This window comes from Dromaius novaehollandiae, chromosome 2 (genome assembly GCF_036370855.1).
Source record: "Dromaius novaehollandiae isolate bDroNov1 chromosome 2, bDroNov1.hap1, whole genome shotgun sequence".
NCBI lineage: Eukaryota > Metazoa > Chordata > Aves > Casuariiformes > Dromaiidae > Dromaius > Dromaius novaehollandiae.
The window spans coordinates 52,158,968-52,178,304 of NC_088099.1; the positions used below are offsets into that span (position 1 = coordinate 52,158,968).

At 37.2% G+C, this 19,337-nt stretch overlaps 1 protein-coding gene across 23 annotated transcripts in view; it reads left to right on the forward strand.

Annotated features, from left to right (window-relative positions):
* Positions 1 to 19,337, forward strand: part of ARPP21 (cAMP regulated phosphoprotein 21) — a 146,384-nt gene that overhangs the window by 21,618 nt on the left and 105,429 nt on the right. For 17 of the 23 annotated variants that reach the window (XM_064506500.1, XM_064506501.1, XM_064506487.1 and 14 more), the window contains exons 2-6: positions 14,941 to 15,109; positions 16,820 to 17,025; positions 17,398 to 17,439; positions 17,807 to 17,848; positions 18,693 to 18,782. In XM_064506500.1, the coding sequence (XP_064362570.1) occupies positions 16,858 to 17,025; positions 17,398 to 17,439; positions 17,807 to 17,848; positions 18,693 to 18,782 (342 nt within the window). In that variant the 5' untranslated portion in view covers positions 14,941 to 15,109; positions 16,820 to 16,857. Of the gene's footprint in view, positions 1 to 14,126; positions 14,847 to 14,940; positions 15,110 to 16,819; positions 17,026 to 17,397; positions 17,440 to 17,507; positions 17,525 to 17,806; positions 17,849 to 18,692; positions 18,783 to 19,337 lie in introns of those variants that run through there. The other 6 variants (XM_064506490.1, XM_064506493.1, XM_064506492.1 and 3 more) reach the window with 4 other exon arrangements.

Sequence of the window (19,337 nt, forward strand, 5' to 3'; positions counted from 1 at the left end):
ACAGTACTTAAAGAATTGACCAGGTGCCACTGATTTAACTACTGTACAGTCTCACAAGCTTTGTATTAGTAAGATGGAAGGAGGCTGGGCAAGTAATATAACATGCAAACTATGTGAACAATACGATAGCAGCAATTGACATAAGAGTTTTATGATAATGGCTTTTCATATGGCCCCTGAGGATGGGTTAGGCTGTAGATCTTGTGCCTGTCTCTTGAGGATAAGGAGAGAGGGAACATTGCTTCCTTTCAGCTTTAATTTGTCCATCTTCAAAAATCAATTGGCACTTAGTGTTATTTTTGGTATCATATATCGTAGACTGAAGAATTTCCCTTGAGGCACAGAAGATCTTACCTGTCAGCAGAAAATGTATGGCTTGAAAGTTGACGAGAGGCATAGGTCTTTTCTTGACTGGTTGCATGCTAACTGACACCGTGATAAAGGAGATCTGACCATGTTGGTGTTCATACACATTAGACTTGTAGTAGCAAGGTAATGTATAAAAGGGATAGTGGACTTACCTGGATGGTGTTTTAAAAGTATATTAGTGTAAGTACTGATATTTTTAATACTTGGCTCACAGCTTTTCAAAACACCAAGCTCACTATAGGCTTAGATAATGAGAATGCACAGAAAAGATTAATATTCCTCTTCCTTTCTCTTGCCTTATTTCCTTGTAACTTTTCCTTTCTTCTCCTCCCCCCTCATTTTGAAACAAACAAGGAGATGAAGTACCAACACTCCATTAGTGCAACATTGCAGTTGAGATTAAAATTGTCAGGATGGCCACTTACGGTTCCCACAGCGATCATAACTAAGCTAAATTGCACATATATATTAAGGCATAAAAGTTAGTATAGTATATAGCAATGCAGAATATTTCTTACAGCGTGTTATGCTTGCTGTGGGAACCATCACTTTGCATATCCTGACTTTGTGTGTTTAAAATCTCTGTTGAAATGTGACATTAATTTTTTTTTTTCTTCTGCATGTAAATTTTTTTCTGTGCTCACTGGTGATAAAAAGCAGGTCATGAATGTCATTTTTGTATCGCTGTGTAATGAACTCTGCATAGCAATCAGTCCTCCTTCATTTAAGTTTTCTGCAGTGAAAACTGATACAAAATGAAATAGACATCAGCATGCAATAAAATGAGAAGTCTAAAACTAAGCTTCTGCTATGACCACATTATATCTTAAGAAGCAAGTTCCAAAGGATGTCTAGTGTATATATATTTTAGAAGAACAGACTGAAATGTTTCTTTTGTAGCTCACGGATGCATATAGAAACATATTTAAATTACATTTTTATTCTGAATCTTACCATTTTACAGTCTAGCTAGCCTTTAGTTCTTGTAATGCATTTGACTTATGAGTAGTTCAGCCAGTTCCCATGGCAGGGCTACATCAGGTAGATGTCAAAGAGCTGCTAGGTTGCTAAAAGCCTGAATTGAGAGGAGGTAGACTCATAATGACTGCCAGAGCTTACATGACCAAGCTGCCCTGTCTGTGTAGCAAGCCTTGGTCTGTCCTCTGCTCCAGTGTTGGGACTCCTGGGGATCCACTGTTGTCATTTCCTTTTTGACTCCTTCCAGAGACTCATCCTTCCTTTATCCTGTTCAGTTTGGCTCTAATGTTTGGATGTTTTAGCTGTCAGCCATATGAAGATTTTTGTATGCTACTTACAGAGTCTGGATGGCCTGAAACCAGCCCTGCAACGTTCTGAGTATTTTAGCTCAGTTCAGCTCCGCGTTCAGCATCAGCTTTATGGCCGGACTTCAGGCTTTTGGCCATCATCCTCTTTTTAGGACTCTCACTGAAATCAGAAGAAATTTTATATGGAACAGCAGGATGGTTGGTAATCAACAGCAGGGTATTGCATTTAGAGTGATCTTGTTAAATTTGCTATAATTGGAGTTGAAGTGCAGAAACCCTGTTTAGTTGTTTCATATGATTAAAAGCTGGGTTTCAAAGAGGGCCTAAGATACATAGGTGTCCAACTTTCTTTGGAGGCTAATGAATGTTTAAGGGTCTTCTATCACCCTACCTTTGAGAAAATGCAGTTTAACATTGACTAACAGAATGCTGATTTACCCCTCAAAATTTTAATAGAGATTCATTTTAGTCCCTAAGCATATGTACCACATTCACGTCTCATACTGGGTAGTGGATCTGTTTCTTGTATTATGATAGCACCAAGTAGTTCCTGTCAAGATTTACCACGGTGAATGCTGGATAAACACCAATTTAAAAAGTATTTTTCTCATCAGAGAAGATGCAATATGTTTTATTTTGTAGTTCTAGTTAAAATTACAAATTAGACTTTAAAATCAAGGTCTAAAAGCATTATCTGAAATGCCTGAAAAGCAGCTATAGCTTTTCCTGATTTCAGAGCTTTTGCAAGTGCTGATAATCTTGCATTGGTTTTGGAAGGTGTAGAGTGGGACAGTAGTTACGACAGCCAAGACTTCAAGACTGCATGCTTATGGGTCAAGGCAAGGTTGACTGTTAATAAAAATAATTTTTTTTATGGTCTTAGCATAGAAGGGGGGTTTGTTTTTCATGAACTGGCTGCGTAATTCAGTAGCTGATTCAACAGTTCTCTTCTTATTGTTAAAGAGAAATTTCTTACAATAAGAAAATACCACAACATGGCATTTTAGACTGGAATTCTTTTCATTTCTAGAATTTGGTACAAGATGGTTGATTCGTGTGTGAGGCTGAGATTCTCCACTCTTTCCCTCTTAACAGTGTTTCAAATTGTACAGTAGATACCTTATTTAAAGCAACATTCAGTCAGAAGATTTAAGTTTTGGTACAGATTGTCATAAATGAAGCAAAACATACAGTAAGCCAGTTTTACTTATTTTGCTGTGTTTTGCAGAAAGTTCTCCAGCAGATAACTTTTAATGCCAAAAGGAGAGAAAAGGACATAAATTCTTTCTGTTGCACTTAGATGAGTTACAGTAAAACGTGCTTGAAATAAGGTCTTTTTTATTAGGATGGCTGATTTGCAAGAGAGATCACAGTTTCTCAGAACTTGGCTTACAGTGGCAGAGTGGTTATTGACTTGCCCTTTCTCATAGTTGGATCATGTTTCATCAGCCTTTGGAAATCTTAAAGGTATCAAAAGTAAATCCTGAGGCTCAAAAGCATAGCATTACATATTAAGAAATATTGACCAAACAGATTGCATCTTACCGAAAACTATGATTTCAGTTCCTGCAAGGGGAATGTCAGCCTAGACTCAACATAAAATTAAATAGGTGAAAAATACTCCTTTCACGATGCACTTTTTGAATGTCGAGAGGAAAAAACAATTCACTAGATTATTAGGTTGAATACTTCAATAAATTATTAATCCACCCCTCCAGCAAATTCACTTACTTTGTATTCAGTTTGAATTTGGCATTTTCTTGTTTAAAAACCTCTCAAACTCTGCTAATTGGATCAATCTACAGAGGATGCATGTACTACATTTCAGTTTCTATCTAGCACTAGTTACTCTACTAATTAAATTTAAAAAAGAACACACGTGCCTGTTATGTATGGAGATTACCTAATTTAAGAGAAGTATCAGATTCTCAAAATCAATGGAAAGGTTCTCAAGCTTACCTTGTTCAGAAGACTGTGAATCAGTAAAGTATTTCTAACCTCCTCACCAGAAATCCATAAATATTTGCTCAAATGCTTAGCTGACGTAAATGGTATGTCTTACGAGTTTTTGTATGTTTGAACGTTAAAAGAACTGTGTTTTGTCCATTAAAATGGTTGTTTGCAATTAGAGGGTAGAGACTTTTCACAATGGACAGGAAAACTGACCAAGGATAGTAGTCCACATCAGAGGCACTTAGGATCATGCTTACGTTGCTTGAATGTCAGTAAAATCCCTGGACCTAACTAATAAAGTTAAGTGCCTCTAAAAATAGGTTGAGAGTAAGGCACTAAAACATTCGTAACCAGCCAAAATGAAATTTTAGGTGAAGAATTTAGGGCATCTGAATGTCCAAAGTACTCATTACATGCTGAAATCTTAGAGAATTTAAATTTAGAATTTAAATGAAAACATTCCACCCCTTCCGCCCCCATCCCAAGGACTGTTAAATGAAGATCTTGGAAAGAATAAAGAAACTAGCTGTTGGACTGGGACCCAAGTCTGGAAATATGTCTTTATTGTAGAGATTCTGTGGCACAGAGCTGTCTTATATATATAATTTGTCATAGTCAATGAGGCCCAGCACCTCCATCTTTCTTCCTTAAACTTCCCTAAAATATATTCTACTCTACCATTTTTTTGAATTGTGCTTTATAATCAGATTGCTATTTACCCTTTGATAAGCACAGCAATAAAATATATGATGATGTGGCCATTCTGCAATGGAAATGAAATATAGTGCAGATTATAAAACTTCTGTCCTGCACTTTTCTTCTGTAATTCAAATCGAAGCATTTTTAGATCACTGATGTAGTTAGTGGTTCCTAGTGCCAAGCAAGACAGATTGTCTCACAGCGGTAAACACAATTTTGGATATTATGGAAGATTTTTTAAAATCATATTTGAACTTGTGGAGACTTCAATCTGTATAACAGGATTTAAAATACTCAAAAAATACCTCACTGTTTTTGCGATTGTTTTTTAAATGTCCTTTTTGATAAAATATATATTTTTTCAACTTTAAATTTTCCAGGACGTATTCTGTGGAGACATTGGCTCAAATACTTGATTTCTGCTGTATATTCATTGCTCTCTTTTATTAGTTCATGTGTCATGAAGCTTTCTGGCTAGGCATATGTGGAGCAGCCAATTATATTTTTAACAAAACTACTTAGCTCTCTTCCTCCTACATATGTCACCATTTCTTTCCTGAAAACCACAAAAAGACATCTAAACACTGTTTCTGCCTTTTCTTTTGTTCACAGTATCACACAGAGCCTGGAATTACCCACTGGAAAAGGCAAACGTAATGTAGAAACCACAGGGTTTCTGACAAGATATTCTCGAAAGCCAATGCTGCAAATCCACTGTATGCACTGGCACTGACATTTTTGTAAACCAGCGTTCCTGCCTTTTGTCTTTTTACTATTGCAACTGCTTTAAAGAGGATGTCTTCCTCTCTCTGGCCCTTAGGCTACCAGTGTAAAATACTGAACTTGTTTGTGCTCTGTTCTTACAGCTTTGGTTGCTGCTTGCTTCGTTTCTTTTTGGAACTGATTGCAATGTCTAGTATATTGTGTTGTTAATGAAGAAATGTAATGTATATCAGTACATATCTTAAGATGAGTATTAACGTAGCAAACACTCTAACAACAGTTTTAGAGGCAGGTAGGGGAACTGATAAGAGATCTAAATGTCGATTTCTTTGTTCTTTCTACGAGTGAAGGTAAGCTGAGGGTGTTTGTCAGTTAAGTGGTTAGAGCATGATAAAGAAATACCTGATGAGTTCATTAGATTTTATAACATGCATTTAGCCATTTAGCATTAGCCATGGCAGTGTAGCCATTTTAACTTCTAATTTATAGTTATAATTAGCTTTTTTCCTTCATTTTCTTAACAAAGCATGAGAATGTAAAGTATTGAATACAAAACATGTCATGTCTAAGGCTTCTTTTTGCAACCTGTTATATTTGTCACTTAGTTGCATTTCCTGAGACCAGACAAAATGGGACTAGCAAAATGGGATTTATATATGTATATAAAATATAAATGTATATGAAATGTAAAAATATTTATGCATTTTTATATATTCATAATTTATCTATAGTTTTAGGACTAAAATTACTAATGTTGTCTCTGCCTTAATTTTCTTCAGAAAGGCATCAAACAGTAAGAGAACTGTGGGACACAGATTTGACAAGGAAAAGAGAAGTGATTGTGCCCAAGAAATTCAAAGTTCAAAACAGAGTGCATCTCTAAATTGAACTGAACATTGCCAAAATATTGTTTATTCCCCTTTCAAGATTGTAGACAGAAGAGTGGAAATTGAGCAACATCAGCTTACTTAATGAGATTTTGTCTGTATGAACTGTTGTCACCAGACTTTGAATGTTATGGGCTGAAACTTTGTAGCATTGCTCTCTTAAGTCAATTAATATCCAAAAAAGCAAACAAATAAGCATTTGTGTTCCAAATAGGAAGCTCTGGGAACATGGGCTTTGGTAGTGTATGGGATCCTAATCAAACTTTTGGCCTCTCGTTTTATTGTTTGGTAAATGCAGTCTGAATGACATTTTAGGGATGTTCCTGGGTTGATAAACATGGAAACTTAGTCCTGTGAATGCTATACCTCATGAAGCCTGGCTTCCCTCGCATTTGTGTCTCATGGTTGATAGGCTGCCTGCTTAATATAAATTATGTATTATACTAAACCTGCAGCCTGAGGTCCTCCTCAGACAACTGAGGGAATATGAACAGGAAAAAGAAGTTCCGAATGTGTTCAGTTCAGGAAGATCTTTAATCAAAATCACTACCCCAGTGAAGCCTTTGGGGAAGAAATGTTGCCTGTGAAGTGAATTCCCTTAAAAAATGAGGCAAAAAATTGTAATGTGAGATTTGGGGAGTGGGAAAACTTAAAAACTGGAAAGGAAAACTTCTTCCCTGTTCAACGGGGTTACATTCTGTGCTTTTTGTTTAAGTAAGCATATTTTATCAATTGTGACACCTAAAGCCTTTGTGATGAATTATTTTTTTGGCCATGAAGAAGGTATCTGATAATAACAGAAAGAACAGAAATGTGTTAAATATATAATATAATGAGATTCTATGGAGATTATATTACTTTCTGCAGACTGAGCTGTTTTATTACTGGTGATAAGGATTCATGGAGATTTGATTTGATTGAATTATCAGATGAAGAGATATATTTGCCCATTTTTCTGTAGGTGATAATAAGACAAATCTGTAGTCACTTTAATAGAGGCAAACCAAGGGCCTGACAGACATGACTGAGAATTAAACCAACCTAGATGACTAGGCTGTGCTGGAAAAGCTTCACCTCTCCATATATGTACATTGTTTCTTTCAAAGTCAATATTAAAAATTAAAGTAGGCTTTCCAAATAATCTTGACTGAAAATCTGAAATTCAGATTGACACCTGCACGTAATCAAGTGTGCCTGATCATACTGTATGAAAGGAGCATGGCAAGATGTCCCAGGGCATCTATTTATGTGCATGTCAGAGTCCCTTGTACAATAATCTTGTACTGGGAATCTCAAAGGCTCTAGGCCATGTTGCCTTTGGAAGTGAAGATTTAAGCTGTGACTGTACAAATTGATTGGAATATGAGCTTGAAAACTTACTCTGTATTAAAACAAGCTTGGTACCCATTGTCATATAATATGGAGAGTGTAATCTTCCAGTTTCTGAGTACCACAGATAAGTGGGGGGAGAATATCTCTTTCCTAGGATCTCATACGGGTTCTTATAAAACCTTACATAGCCTTATAGATTTTTGCTTTTCCAAAAAAGAATAATGATTTTTCCTTAGCTGCAGGCTAGTTTTGTTTCAGAATATGGTATTAGGACAAACAGGAATAACAACTATGTTTAATTCCAATAGAGACTTTGGGAGGTAAATAACGTTTTTTTTTTCTTTTAATTCTTACATGGAAGCTTTTTGTTGTTCTGCAGTCAGTGTTTGTCTGCTAGGGCAATTCTAGTGGTTAAGCACAGGTCTGTTTCACCAGGATAATGCTGCTTTGCTGTTAGCAGTTATTTTCTTTCAGGGTTTGCCAATTAAGCTAATGCTGGTGAAAATATACCTAATTTGTCAAGAAATGGAAGGATGAAATATAGGGGCTATTATATAAATTTGGAGAGAAAAAAGCGTCAGGGAAAGAGTGGATGAGACTCAGTGGTACTTGGTCCATTCCTGCAACACTTTCATTCTGAGTATGAGTTTGTCCACTGGTGATATTTGAAAAAATGTTAAGCAGGCAGTGATGAGCCATACGTCATCTTTGTCCTGAGTTATAAAAAACATTTTGCTTCAGAAGAAGCTGTCCAGAATGTTTTGTGCAAAGAGTGTGGTTCATAGTGTACAAATTTTTTTTTCCCTTTGGACTCTACTGGCTTGTGTTTGACACATTTGTGTATTAGTGAAGGAAGCATCATGGCTTAGCTGGCCACTCCTTTATCACTTGGAGTGTCTTTAGACTGAATTTTTCAAAGGCATATGTGCTTTCAGTACGGACTCGTGATTTGCTAGTAAAGTCCTTAAGCTTTAGGAAGAACTGAGTAAAGAGATAAGTGAAGCTGAGCTTATAGTTCCTATGTGTAAGGCAAAATTGACTTATTCCGTGGTTATCTGAGAGAATAAAAAAGTCTAATAGAAGGCATCAAAAAAAGAAAGGGTAAAGATAGTTCAACTTGGAGAAACAAATGGTTCAAGAACTTTTGCGTTAAACTAAGATATACATGTTGTGTTCAGACTAACAGAATAAACATAAGCCATATATTCCTTTTTTTTCAGATTTCATTATGTGTAACAGTATATCTCAGTGTATCCCAAACAACTTCTATTTTCTCACCTAGCACATGGCTTGGTAGCTATAGTCCTGGCACTTGGTCTGTGACAGCTTCTGGACTCTGCAATAGGTCTGACTGCAATAAGCCCTGATGAGACCCCTCTGTGGAGAACCCATGATAATGTTGTGTTTTATATCAGCATTTCATACTGAAATGATAATTATGCAGGTCTTGGGCTTCCAAACACCTGTGGTGATCTCATTCAAAGAATCTGTGAGACGGATTACACTCTGGCAATAAATAATTATATACTTGATGTGTTACTGTGCATTTTGAGGTGCTTTTCTCCCTCTTCCCTCCAATTAAGGTACAAGACCATTCTTTTGACTACCCAGAATTAAAACTTCTGTGGCACTCTGTAGGCTAAACTAGAGGACCAACCAACCAAGTCTAAGTTGTGGAATTTATTCTGCTGAAATTCCTTCAGTGGTTGCAATTGCTTATGGCATTCGCTGTTCTAAACTGGTTTTCGTGTATGTGAAATCAGATCTCCTTTAGTACATTCACCACCATGCATCAGCAGGTGAAGGAACTTCTGTGCAAAGCAGTGTGCAGTCCTTTTGGAAGAGAAGCATGAGAGAAACATAAGGAATTTTTGGAGCAGATCTGCAGTAGTTATAAATTAGTCTAGATGTCGATAATAATGGAACCTGTCTAAGTGATGATTAGAAGAAAAGAGGTGTCACAAGAAAAATTTTGAAGAAGGCTAAGTAATATGATTACCTTTGATAGCTGAGAAGTAGACCTGGTGATCTGAGATGAGTTTCAGTTCATTTTTCCCTTTGAATTGTGTATTTGTCTATGTTCTTTATTGTTTTCATTACAGAAACTGAGAAAGATGACTTCTGTGTATTAAGAGGAGACTTCTGTGAGAGGATAGCTGGGAATCACTGTGTGTCTGTATGTGGAATCACATGAACTATGCTATTTGCCACCAACTGAGAGTCTGGCCAGTTAGATTTAATGCCTTTGGTTGTAGGGAAATTTGTCGTGTTTATGTCTTGGAATGAGGTACAAATTGATAATGTGTTTGAAATGTGCAATAATGTGTTGAAGACTGGGCCAAAACAAACAACTCATTCCCAGGGTGCTGCTTTCTACACTTGATTGGTTTATTAAAAGTTTGGGCGTTACTTGGCTCCCAGTACAGTTATGTGACTGACATTTATTAGTCAGATCGTTCAAAGCCTTATGATCCTGGAAGACTTTAAATGATCATCATGACAAATAAAAGAATGTTTTTTGAGCCTTTTCTTAAGTATTAAAACAGGCTATCCCTATAGGCCATGTATATTTATTTTCCTGGATTAGGCTTCTAGCTTTGCAAAAATATAACAAGCTAGGGGGAGCATCATCATTATTACTTGGCAGAAAATGATGAGATTGATGTGAGCCCTTCTGACAGGGGGACGAAAGTAGAAAATATTGGTGGCAATCCATTAGGAACATGAGGATCCATTTGAAATATGGAATCAGGTGTAAACCACAAAAAAATTTTTTATTCCTGAATTGGTTGTTACAGTAGTCTGATCCCTGCTGTCATTTGTAAATATTGGATTTCATTGCGAGTTGGAAGAAAAGCCAATGCTATTCCTTCTGCATTCCGAGGCAGAGATTTCAGCTGGGATACTGTTACTCACATTTATTTTCCTCTTTTCTTTTTAAAAGACATCTGAGTGTTTTACAGGATCTGAAGTCTGATCCAGAATGTTTCAGTGCAGCCAGCTTATCTCAGGTTTGACCATTGTTGCAGCTGGCGGTTGTGTGCTGGCCCGCGTGAGGTGGGTTGGCGGCCACAGTGGTGCTCGTTGTCCACAGGTGCTCGTAGCGCTGCAACTCCTTAACAGAAAACTGTCCTCTGCTAAATGACAGTCTCGGTTGAAGTGCCAGCACTAAATAAGTCTAAATAACCTTTTACGTGCAAAGGTGCCTGCAGCATCTAGGAGCAGAAATTGGAGACAATTACTACAGCTATTTTTGTAGGGATGATGGAGAGGGGACAAAGCGAAGACGAGACAAGATGGGAAATGACATAAAGCTTCAGACGTTAATTTCCTTCTAAAATATTCATTGTCTATTTTTTAAGGTCTCCTCTTCAGTCTTTGAAAAGTCACTGAACTCGTAGGATTCCACAGACCTTTCAGAGCTTTTTTTTTCTTTTTTTCCTTCATACTAAGACTGAGCCTTTTGGTGTGAGAACTGGCATGGGTTAGTCATATCCTGCTGTGTGAATGCCCAGCAGCAGACTCATCTCCCAAGTACATACATGTATTTCTGTGGGAAACATGGGAAAAGAGAAAGCACACTGTTGTCAGTCTGATGATGTAGGTCCTGAAAACTATGAGTGATTAGTAATGTGTTCAAGATAAAACTCTAGGATTTATTTTATTTGCTTTTGGGTGTTTATTTTCTTTTTCTTTTCTTTTTTGAACAATCCAGTTTGTATTTTGAAGTTTCCTTTGAAGCCATAGAGACTTGAAGCTTTTGTTTTTAATGTGAAACGTGAGATTTTCATAGAATTGCTTGGCGCCAGGAACTGGAGCTTTTAAGTAAATGTGAAATAATGGGAAATTCATGCTTTAAACCACAAGAGTTTGGCAACATTGAGGGCAGCGTGTGCTGATAATCTTAAAACAATGCTGTAATCCATTTCCAGTGGTTTGCAGAAATCTGATGAGTTAATTAGCAAAGATAGCAAAGCTATCTTTTTGTGTCTGAGTCATGGATGTATTGCGTAGCAGAAATCATGACTGACTTGACCTCTTTTTGTCATGGGAGATCCTCTTGGTGTGTTCAGAGGTTTGAAATATACTCCAAAATCCTCCTATCCGCCTAGTTCTAGCATATGGCTTGGTGCCATGAGCCATTTTTGCGAATGGAGAGTCATCACAGGATGAGAAGGATCCTGACATGTCAGTACTGCCTACACCGGCCATTTTTCAGTTCCAGTAGCCATTCAGCTGCAATAATTTTGCTTTTTTGCTCAGCAGCTTTATTGCAAGGATATACCTGGCTTTTGCTCTTGCAGGATTGTACCCTACGTGCTGCTGCTGATGGTTAGGAGTAGTTGTTGCTTCATGCAGTATGTTGCTTGGCCTTAAAACTTGCTGATCATCTCTTCGGGGAGGATACTTGTTTGGGGCATAAGGATCTCAAAATTTCTGCTTTGGTGACTATAATATACGTGATGCCCTTGACACCTTCAAAGGTACCCCCCGATGCATAACACAGAAATGGCTGTCTCTCCTGTGGTGGGCTTCTTCAGATTGTCAGAAGTCTCTCTGTTTAGTTTCAGTTGATTGTCGCCTAGCAGTTGCTCATTGAGGAGGGTTTTTTTTTAGTGTTTTTGCTCATGTTGCTATTCTGCACAGCTTTCTTGACAGCTCTTCTTCTGGGCATACTTTTTAAACTCTTGCATTAAATTACGTGTATTCCTTCCTACAGGCTTTTCTTGGAGTCTGTTTGGTATGTGTTACATAAATGCACACAACCATATGTGCCTTGCTCCATCTCTTTCTCTTTGAGCTCTGGCAGTATCTGCTCCAACTCGGTAGTGCCCTCAGCTTCTAAAGTGAAAATCCCATTAATAAGCAAAATAATTTTAGAAATACCAGCATTTCCATCCCAAAGCATATGCTGATCAGCTGGTGCTTCTAACTTCTTCGCTAACCAATTCTGTAATTTCTGTTAAAGTGATTCTGCAAACCAGGTGGGCATCCCCGTTTTCTCGGTTTACTGCTGTGTGGGATACCAAGTTGCTTCAAGGAGTTAAAGGCTCAAATTTTGTTGCCAGCTCATGTAGACCATTTCTAAGATCCCAACATCCGTATAAGATTTTGCTCACTTAGAAACTGCAAAGGTTGTTGCTAGGCAAAAATAACCTTCTCTATTTCCACCTGAGGATCAAAAACACAACTGCATGTGTTCTGCCGCTTGCGTCACTTCAGTACTTGAAGATTTGACAGTCAAATCATTGCTGACATTTCGGTTGATGTGCAAGAAAGAGAATAATCAAGTATGTTTTTCCATAGCAGCGCTGTCACTGCAAGACTGACAATAGTAAAATGTGTGTTCATCACTGAATAACCAGATATCCTGGAAACATGCAAGGAACAGCTATGTATTTTGAATCAGAACGTCTCACTTTTTATGGATATTTTGTGACTGATTCCTTTTTGCTATTTATACGTTCCCTGAAGTATTTTATAGAAATATGAGTCCCTTTGAAAATCCACCCAAACAACCAGAAGTGTATTTTACATAGATTTACAAAGATTAGTCATCACTTATATATTGCCTAATGAAGGAGGAGGAAATTTATATTGAGGGAAGAGAGAAAAGCTTGACTATAAGTGCTATACGTCTCAGCTCTTCTTTCATTGTTTTTGGTTTTTGGCCAGAAAATAATTAGAAAGGATTTTTAAAAATCATCCTAAGAAGCATTGTCATTGCAGGTTTGAAAAATGCTAGCTGCACACTATAAGCTTATTTTTTCCGCTTGCTTATGTGTTCTTGGGGAAATTTATGGATCTTTTGTTTCAGTTTAACATTGTATGGTATTCTCATAACTTGCCAATGCAAAATTATGTTGGCATCAGGGATGTTAAGTGCAACAATGTGGGAAGTTCCATTTATAAAAAATATGTCTTTGGTAAAGCATGATAAGATTATGTTGAGCATCTGTGGCAGAGGACCAGAAATGCTGTTTATTGGAGTCTTGGCAAATCCCTCCACTTGCTGGATGTGATACCCTTTGTTTGGTTGGTTTGTTGTCTGTTTTTTGTTTTGCTCTGTTTGTTTGTTTTATGAATAGTTGATTCACAACACATGGTAACACTGAAGAATCCTGAAATAATTTGTGTCTCAGCTTTGGTATAGCTATCTATTTCACAGTTTTGAGCTTTTTGATTTTGCAGTGTTGTATCTCCTGGCTACTCTTTTTCTGGGTGAAAATGTAATACACTGCATTTCCTTCCCACCCCATGCTCCTTTTGAAGTGTGGGGATACGGGATAATGGAAGATGGTTATAAGGAAAGGTTCTAGGTCAGTTGTTTTTTATTTTCTTTTTCTTTTTCCTGGGATATTGGCTCTGTGAAATATAGTTGCATGTGCTTGAGATGTAGTCTTCCATATTTTCTTGTTTTTGCTGCTCTCATCACCGTTTTGTTGTGGATCCTGTAAGTGCATTTTTCTATGAGATATTTCTGAAAATGTCCTGCTAGGTATACAGAAGAGTGAGTGCGAAGACGTACTTTGTATTATTGTGTAAAAATTATTAAGTGTTTTGAAGAGGTTGCAGGATGGTAGAAGTTTATATAACTGTATGTTCTTTGCATCCACATGCCCGAGATTCTGGAGAGAGCAGAAATTGATTTTATGAAATGTTAAATTCCATTACAAAGTTTGAGAATATTAATGTTGTGAGCTGCAATGCACTGTCACATACTGTACAGCGATTGTAACCATGTGTAATTTAAAATGTACATCAGAAACAAGGAGTCTATTAGAGTTAGGTCATTTGCAACTTGACTTTTTTTTTTTTTCACCAAGCAGAATAGTACATATTTCTTCCCCTTTGCTGTTCTTGTGTATTTGCACAGATTGCCTCAACCTTTATACATATGCAAGGCTTGAGAAGACAAGGTTCAGCAGACATCCCAAAATGCTCCTCTTCTGTTTGATGAGTTATTCAGCTCGCTAACACAATTCTGATGAACAGCATATACTGCATTGCTGAGGCAACGCTTTTTTCAGGTTTACATTCTGAACTGTAAGCTGGAAGTGTCCTTTTTTCCTCCACGATGCCTCAAAAGGAAAGGTTTTTTTCTTGTTTGTCGTGGGATAGGATTTCTTCCTTTTCCTTCTCTTATCCTTGATCGTTTCAACTTTTGCTCAGCTTATTAAATCAACATCTGAATTCACTGCACTGGTGAAGGAGGTCACTTTCTAAAAGCACTCACCTAGCTTCTTTTTCAATATAGTTTGAGTACTGAAACTTTAACTGGAGCTGAAGCTGTAGTTAAAAACCAGACAAGTCCTTTTCGCTCATGCCCTTATTGATTTCTGTTGAAGCAAACAGATGAGCTTGTATATAAATATGTATGCATGCATTTTTTTAATGAAAAGTGCTGGAATTCACTAAAAAAGGTTAAAATCGAAGTGAGTAATCTTCAGTGCATAATGCAATTGTTAATTTTAGCTCTTTGCGTAGGAGCTGTTATGACTTGAACAGCCGGCTCTAGCCTTCATTAGAGAAGAAGCAGGCAGTTTTGAGACAGGTGGAGCTGGATCAAGCTGTGAAAGTGATTTGCTTGGAACTGGTCATTAGCCTTAGAAATCTGGTCCTATCTATTGCATCCTTAATCCTATGATGATTATTACCATTATTATTATTTACTTCTTGTCTTTTTCCAGGTTGACAATGATCCATCAAACTCTCTGAAGGACCAGCATGGAGATTGGCATTCTGAACTGTTAGTGGGGACATGGGACTCACGTTGTCGTTGATCATTTGTGAGGACTTACCCAGTGAAGAGCAACAGAAGACGCTAGAAAGGCAGTGGGAATTATAGCAGTTTTTCAGGTAAATGCCTCCTTTGTTGTAGCTGATAATTTCTGGCTGTGTTTCTGTGAACATTGTGTAAGCGCATAGAAGAGCTACAGGGATAGTATGTACATGAAGAGCTTGTGCATGTGTGCATGTGTTTTTGATGTAAGCCCTTAACAAATGTAAGATTATTTAACAGAGCAGTTTCAGTTCCTATCATTTGTCATGTTTAGAAATTTCAGCAAAGCACTTGAAGTTTCAATTGTAGCTGCAGAATAGCCAATAGCATTTTCCTTCTTGGAGGGAGGGCGTAGGAGGAATGAGAATAACTTGAAGCTTGAATTGTTTACTGTGATCTAATTTGCAAGCTAAATACTCAAGTTGATTTATGAAATGTATAGTTTCATATTCTGCAAAATCCACAGTCCTTCTCAAAAGAGAAGGTAGTGTTTTAATATATTATGTAGGAAAAATTTTAAAATTTATATACTTATTGTCAAAAGAAAAGCAAAAATTCAAATAAGTAGGATTATCAAACTTAGCATGTTTTATTCTTTCAGTTAAACAAAATATAGTTTAAAAAAATTGAAGGTAAGTGATACCAGATCTGTTGAATGTTAATTACAAACTGTAATTAAAAAAAAAAAAAGTAAGGAACCGACACACATGGCAAAGTGTAGTTTTGCTTAATAACCACGGTTTCACTGTTAAGAAGTGGCAAGCTATTCCAAAAGTCTATTTTTGAAATAAATCCCTTTCTCTTCTGCAGTTATTTTTCCTGAAGATACATTTTAAGCCAATGAGGGGGGGAGTGAAGTTATTCATGAGTCTCATTTGACAATTGATCAGTGGGGGAGGCTTGGAGAGGGAGGGAGTTAGAGAGAGGAAGAGAAAAAATAATAATAGGCTTTAACTTTGAAAAGGCTTTAAAGCTTCTGTACAACAACCCATTGTGAGCTGAGAGTAAATGCAGTTCAGTTAAGATATCTTCATTAGAAATACCTGCCAAAGGCTTCCTGTAGGATTTCCATAGTGCTGGGGAGTGACATGGGGTTTGGGAAGAGGCTTATGATTTTAATAATGGAGCTGTCAGTTTGATGCCTGAAAATGTTGACCACGAGAGCTTTATTGCCAAATTTATATTTTGTATTTATATTGAATTATTACCTCCTCATGCCATGGGCTTCTGCTAGGTACAAAAACCATGGCTGAGTGCTAAAAACCTACAGTATCCTTGTTGGTCCTTGGTTTTTATTTTTATTTTGGTTTTGTTTTTTTCTTTTATTTTTTAAAAAAAAAGGTCTAGAGGAGGAGAGTGCTGACGTGCCTGTGAGCTGCACACACCAATGGGTCCTTCTCTGCCCTGAGCCTCTGAGCAATTTTGAGAAGAGTCCCTCCCTGTCCCTGGCTGCACCTCTGGAGGGCTCAGGGCTGCGCAGGGAGGCACAGGGCTGGGGAGCACCTTGCCTTAAGCCCATTTTCCACCAAGAACATTTAGATCAGAGCTGTGTTTTTTTACCCTGACTCAATTCTGTTGTTATCTGATACTGTTGATTCAGGACATCTCTTCAGCTGGAGAGTGCATGGATTTCAACTCTTGAGCTGCTTATTTTGGTTTGTTTGTCAAAGGAAATGAAGTGACTTGGGAATTAAAAACAAAAATTCACCCTCAATATTTTTGTGTGTGTGCGTGCGTGTGTGTGTTTGTGTGCGTGCGTGTTTGTGTATGATATCTTGACCTTTCAGGTCACAAAATCTTGTTACTTTGGTTTCTGTCTGGAAGAATGTCTGAGCAAGGTAAATTGAACCAGGAGACAGCAGAGGAAGCTGTGAAAGAGCAAGAGATTGCCATCTCCGAAGCAACCTCAGACAACTGTGTCCTCAATAAATCTGAAAGCTCAGAAGTAGAGGAAAAGGAGGAGAAGTTGAGCGATGCCAAGACAGAGCTGCAGGTAAGACAGGAATAGTGAACGGCTGCTTTAACTGCTGGTGCGTTACTATTGCCTTTCCATTTCTGTGATCCTTTTCACTCATCTATGTTTCGTATAGTCTTCTTGAATAATTTGAAACTGATTTTTTGTTAATTATTATTTTTCTCTCCCTGTAAAATAAATGTTGTTATTTCATTTGCTTTTCAAGCTATGTAGGCTGCTATTCATATTATTAAATTTTCTTAGAAGTTATTTCCTAGACATCTGTGCTAAAACTTGGTGAAATATTTGGCTGTTTTTCCTTTTGGAGGATTTTTTATAAAACTACCTTGATATCATGAGTTTACATGTAATATTAATGAATAAATACTTAATGTGTGGTTTGGTTTGTAGGTGTTACTGGCAACAAAAAGTTGTTGTGCAAAGCTTAAGAAGGTAATTTAATAAGAAGACTTCATTGAATTAGGAGTTTTGCTCCTTTTTGCTCGACTGAATATAAAACAAAGGGAGAGACTACAATGTAAGAGGGATTTGGAGAAGAAGAGTATTTACTTAAGTATATCTCTTGTATTTTTATTACAAGCAAAATTACAGGACACTGCACAGGCTGTGTGTTGTACAAACGTGCATCTTGGTTTTCCTTGCTTTCCAAACTGGGTTTGGGAAAGTTGTTTTTGCGCAGTTTAAAGTCAGCACATGATAAAATTTTAGGAGTGATTTAATCTCTGTATTTATTGGTAATGCTCTTGCAATGCACATTTTTCACTGAAGTGATAAGTGCTTGTCCTTTTTCTGTACCCAGAAACGAGGCGCAAACCAGAACCAGCAGAAAAAGAGATCTAAGGTAAGGGTCGATCTGTATTTGAAATTGCATGCTGAGCTGCCATGCTTGGATAAAGAGCTCCATTCGAATGTCTGTTTGCAATTGAAATGATGGCCTTTCATCAGTTGTTTTTATTTTTGTTTTGTTTTGTTTTTCTTTTTACCCTATAATCTTGTCTTACAAAGGCAGAGGAGTGCCTCTAGATATGATGTGTCTGGCTTCCCTTTATTCATCCATCATACTTTTATGCTACTAAGCTTGCTACGTACTTGCAAGGGTAGACAGCATATGTGCTTGTATGTGCCACTGGGGAAGGAAAAAGCTCATTCCTTTTGCTTTAGAAATTAACATTTTTTGTTTGAATTTTATTTAAATGAAATACTCTAACTTCAAAAAGCAGAGACTGCTTAGCAGTCTTCCTCCCAGTCACTTTTTCTTGACATAGGAAAAAACGCTGCTTGGGAATATTCCAGGTGCAGATCCATAAAACTTACATATTTTATTGTCCGCATTCAGGTCTGTTGCTTGCGGATATCACCAAGGACCCAGAAAAAAACCCTTTGGGTTTAACTTCATGTTGGATTAGGTTTAGTGTTGCATTTTCAGTTCTTTGCTTTTATCAATTTTTTGGAGGAAGTAAATGAACTATAGCAGAAACATTTAAAAGCAAAAAGAAACCTACTACCTTCCATATGTGGCAAATGGCTCATTGCTCTGAATCTTTTTCTGTCTGCATCTAAGGCATATATAATTTTGCTGGCTGAGTAGGCAGTTAGTTATTTGAGATGTTTAGAGATAGCTGCTGTGTGGAGACTTGGGGTCAGTAGTAGTTTTCTCTGTTTCGTTTTCTTTCTTTCTTATTCAGTCAGGAGCTAAAGGAAAACTCGTCCGGAGTCTTGCTGTGTGTGAAGAGTCGTCCCCTCGCCCGGGAGCAGAAGGTCTTCATGATAATCAGGTACATTTACAATCATTGCTATTAGCTGCATGGTTGATCTCCATGTTCAGTTGCATGATTATGTTACTTGGGCATTTAGCAATACCTTTTTTGGGGGAAAAATTGCATACAACAATGCACACGTTTTTATGAAGTTATCTGGCTTAGCGTGAACTTTATTTTGAAATATCAAAGTAGTTTTACAGTATATCACAGGGTATTGTTTGCTTTTTTTTCCAGACCCCCTGAAAATTTCAGCAAATGGAAAAGAATTCAAAAGAATTCAGATTTTAAAATTAAAAAATAGTAACAAACAAAAAGAATATTAAAATGTTCTTTTCTCTAAGGCTATCTCTTTCGAGGCTACACCAGATAAAGTTCCGAATATGCTCTGGTTTCTGGTTCCTCTGAGACCCAGTTTATATCCCTGTCCCTACCTTACATGAAATACACAGGTCCTTCACACTCTAACCTACCTTGGTAGAGCCAAGGGTGCTTCATGCTGAGTGGAATTCATTTTCTAAACACTTGGTATAGACTTTCCAGTATAGAAAAGCATGTATATGAATTTGTCTG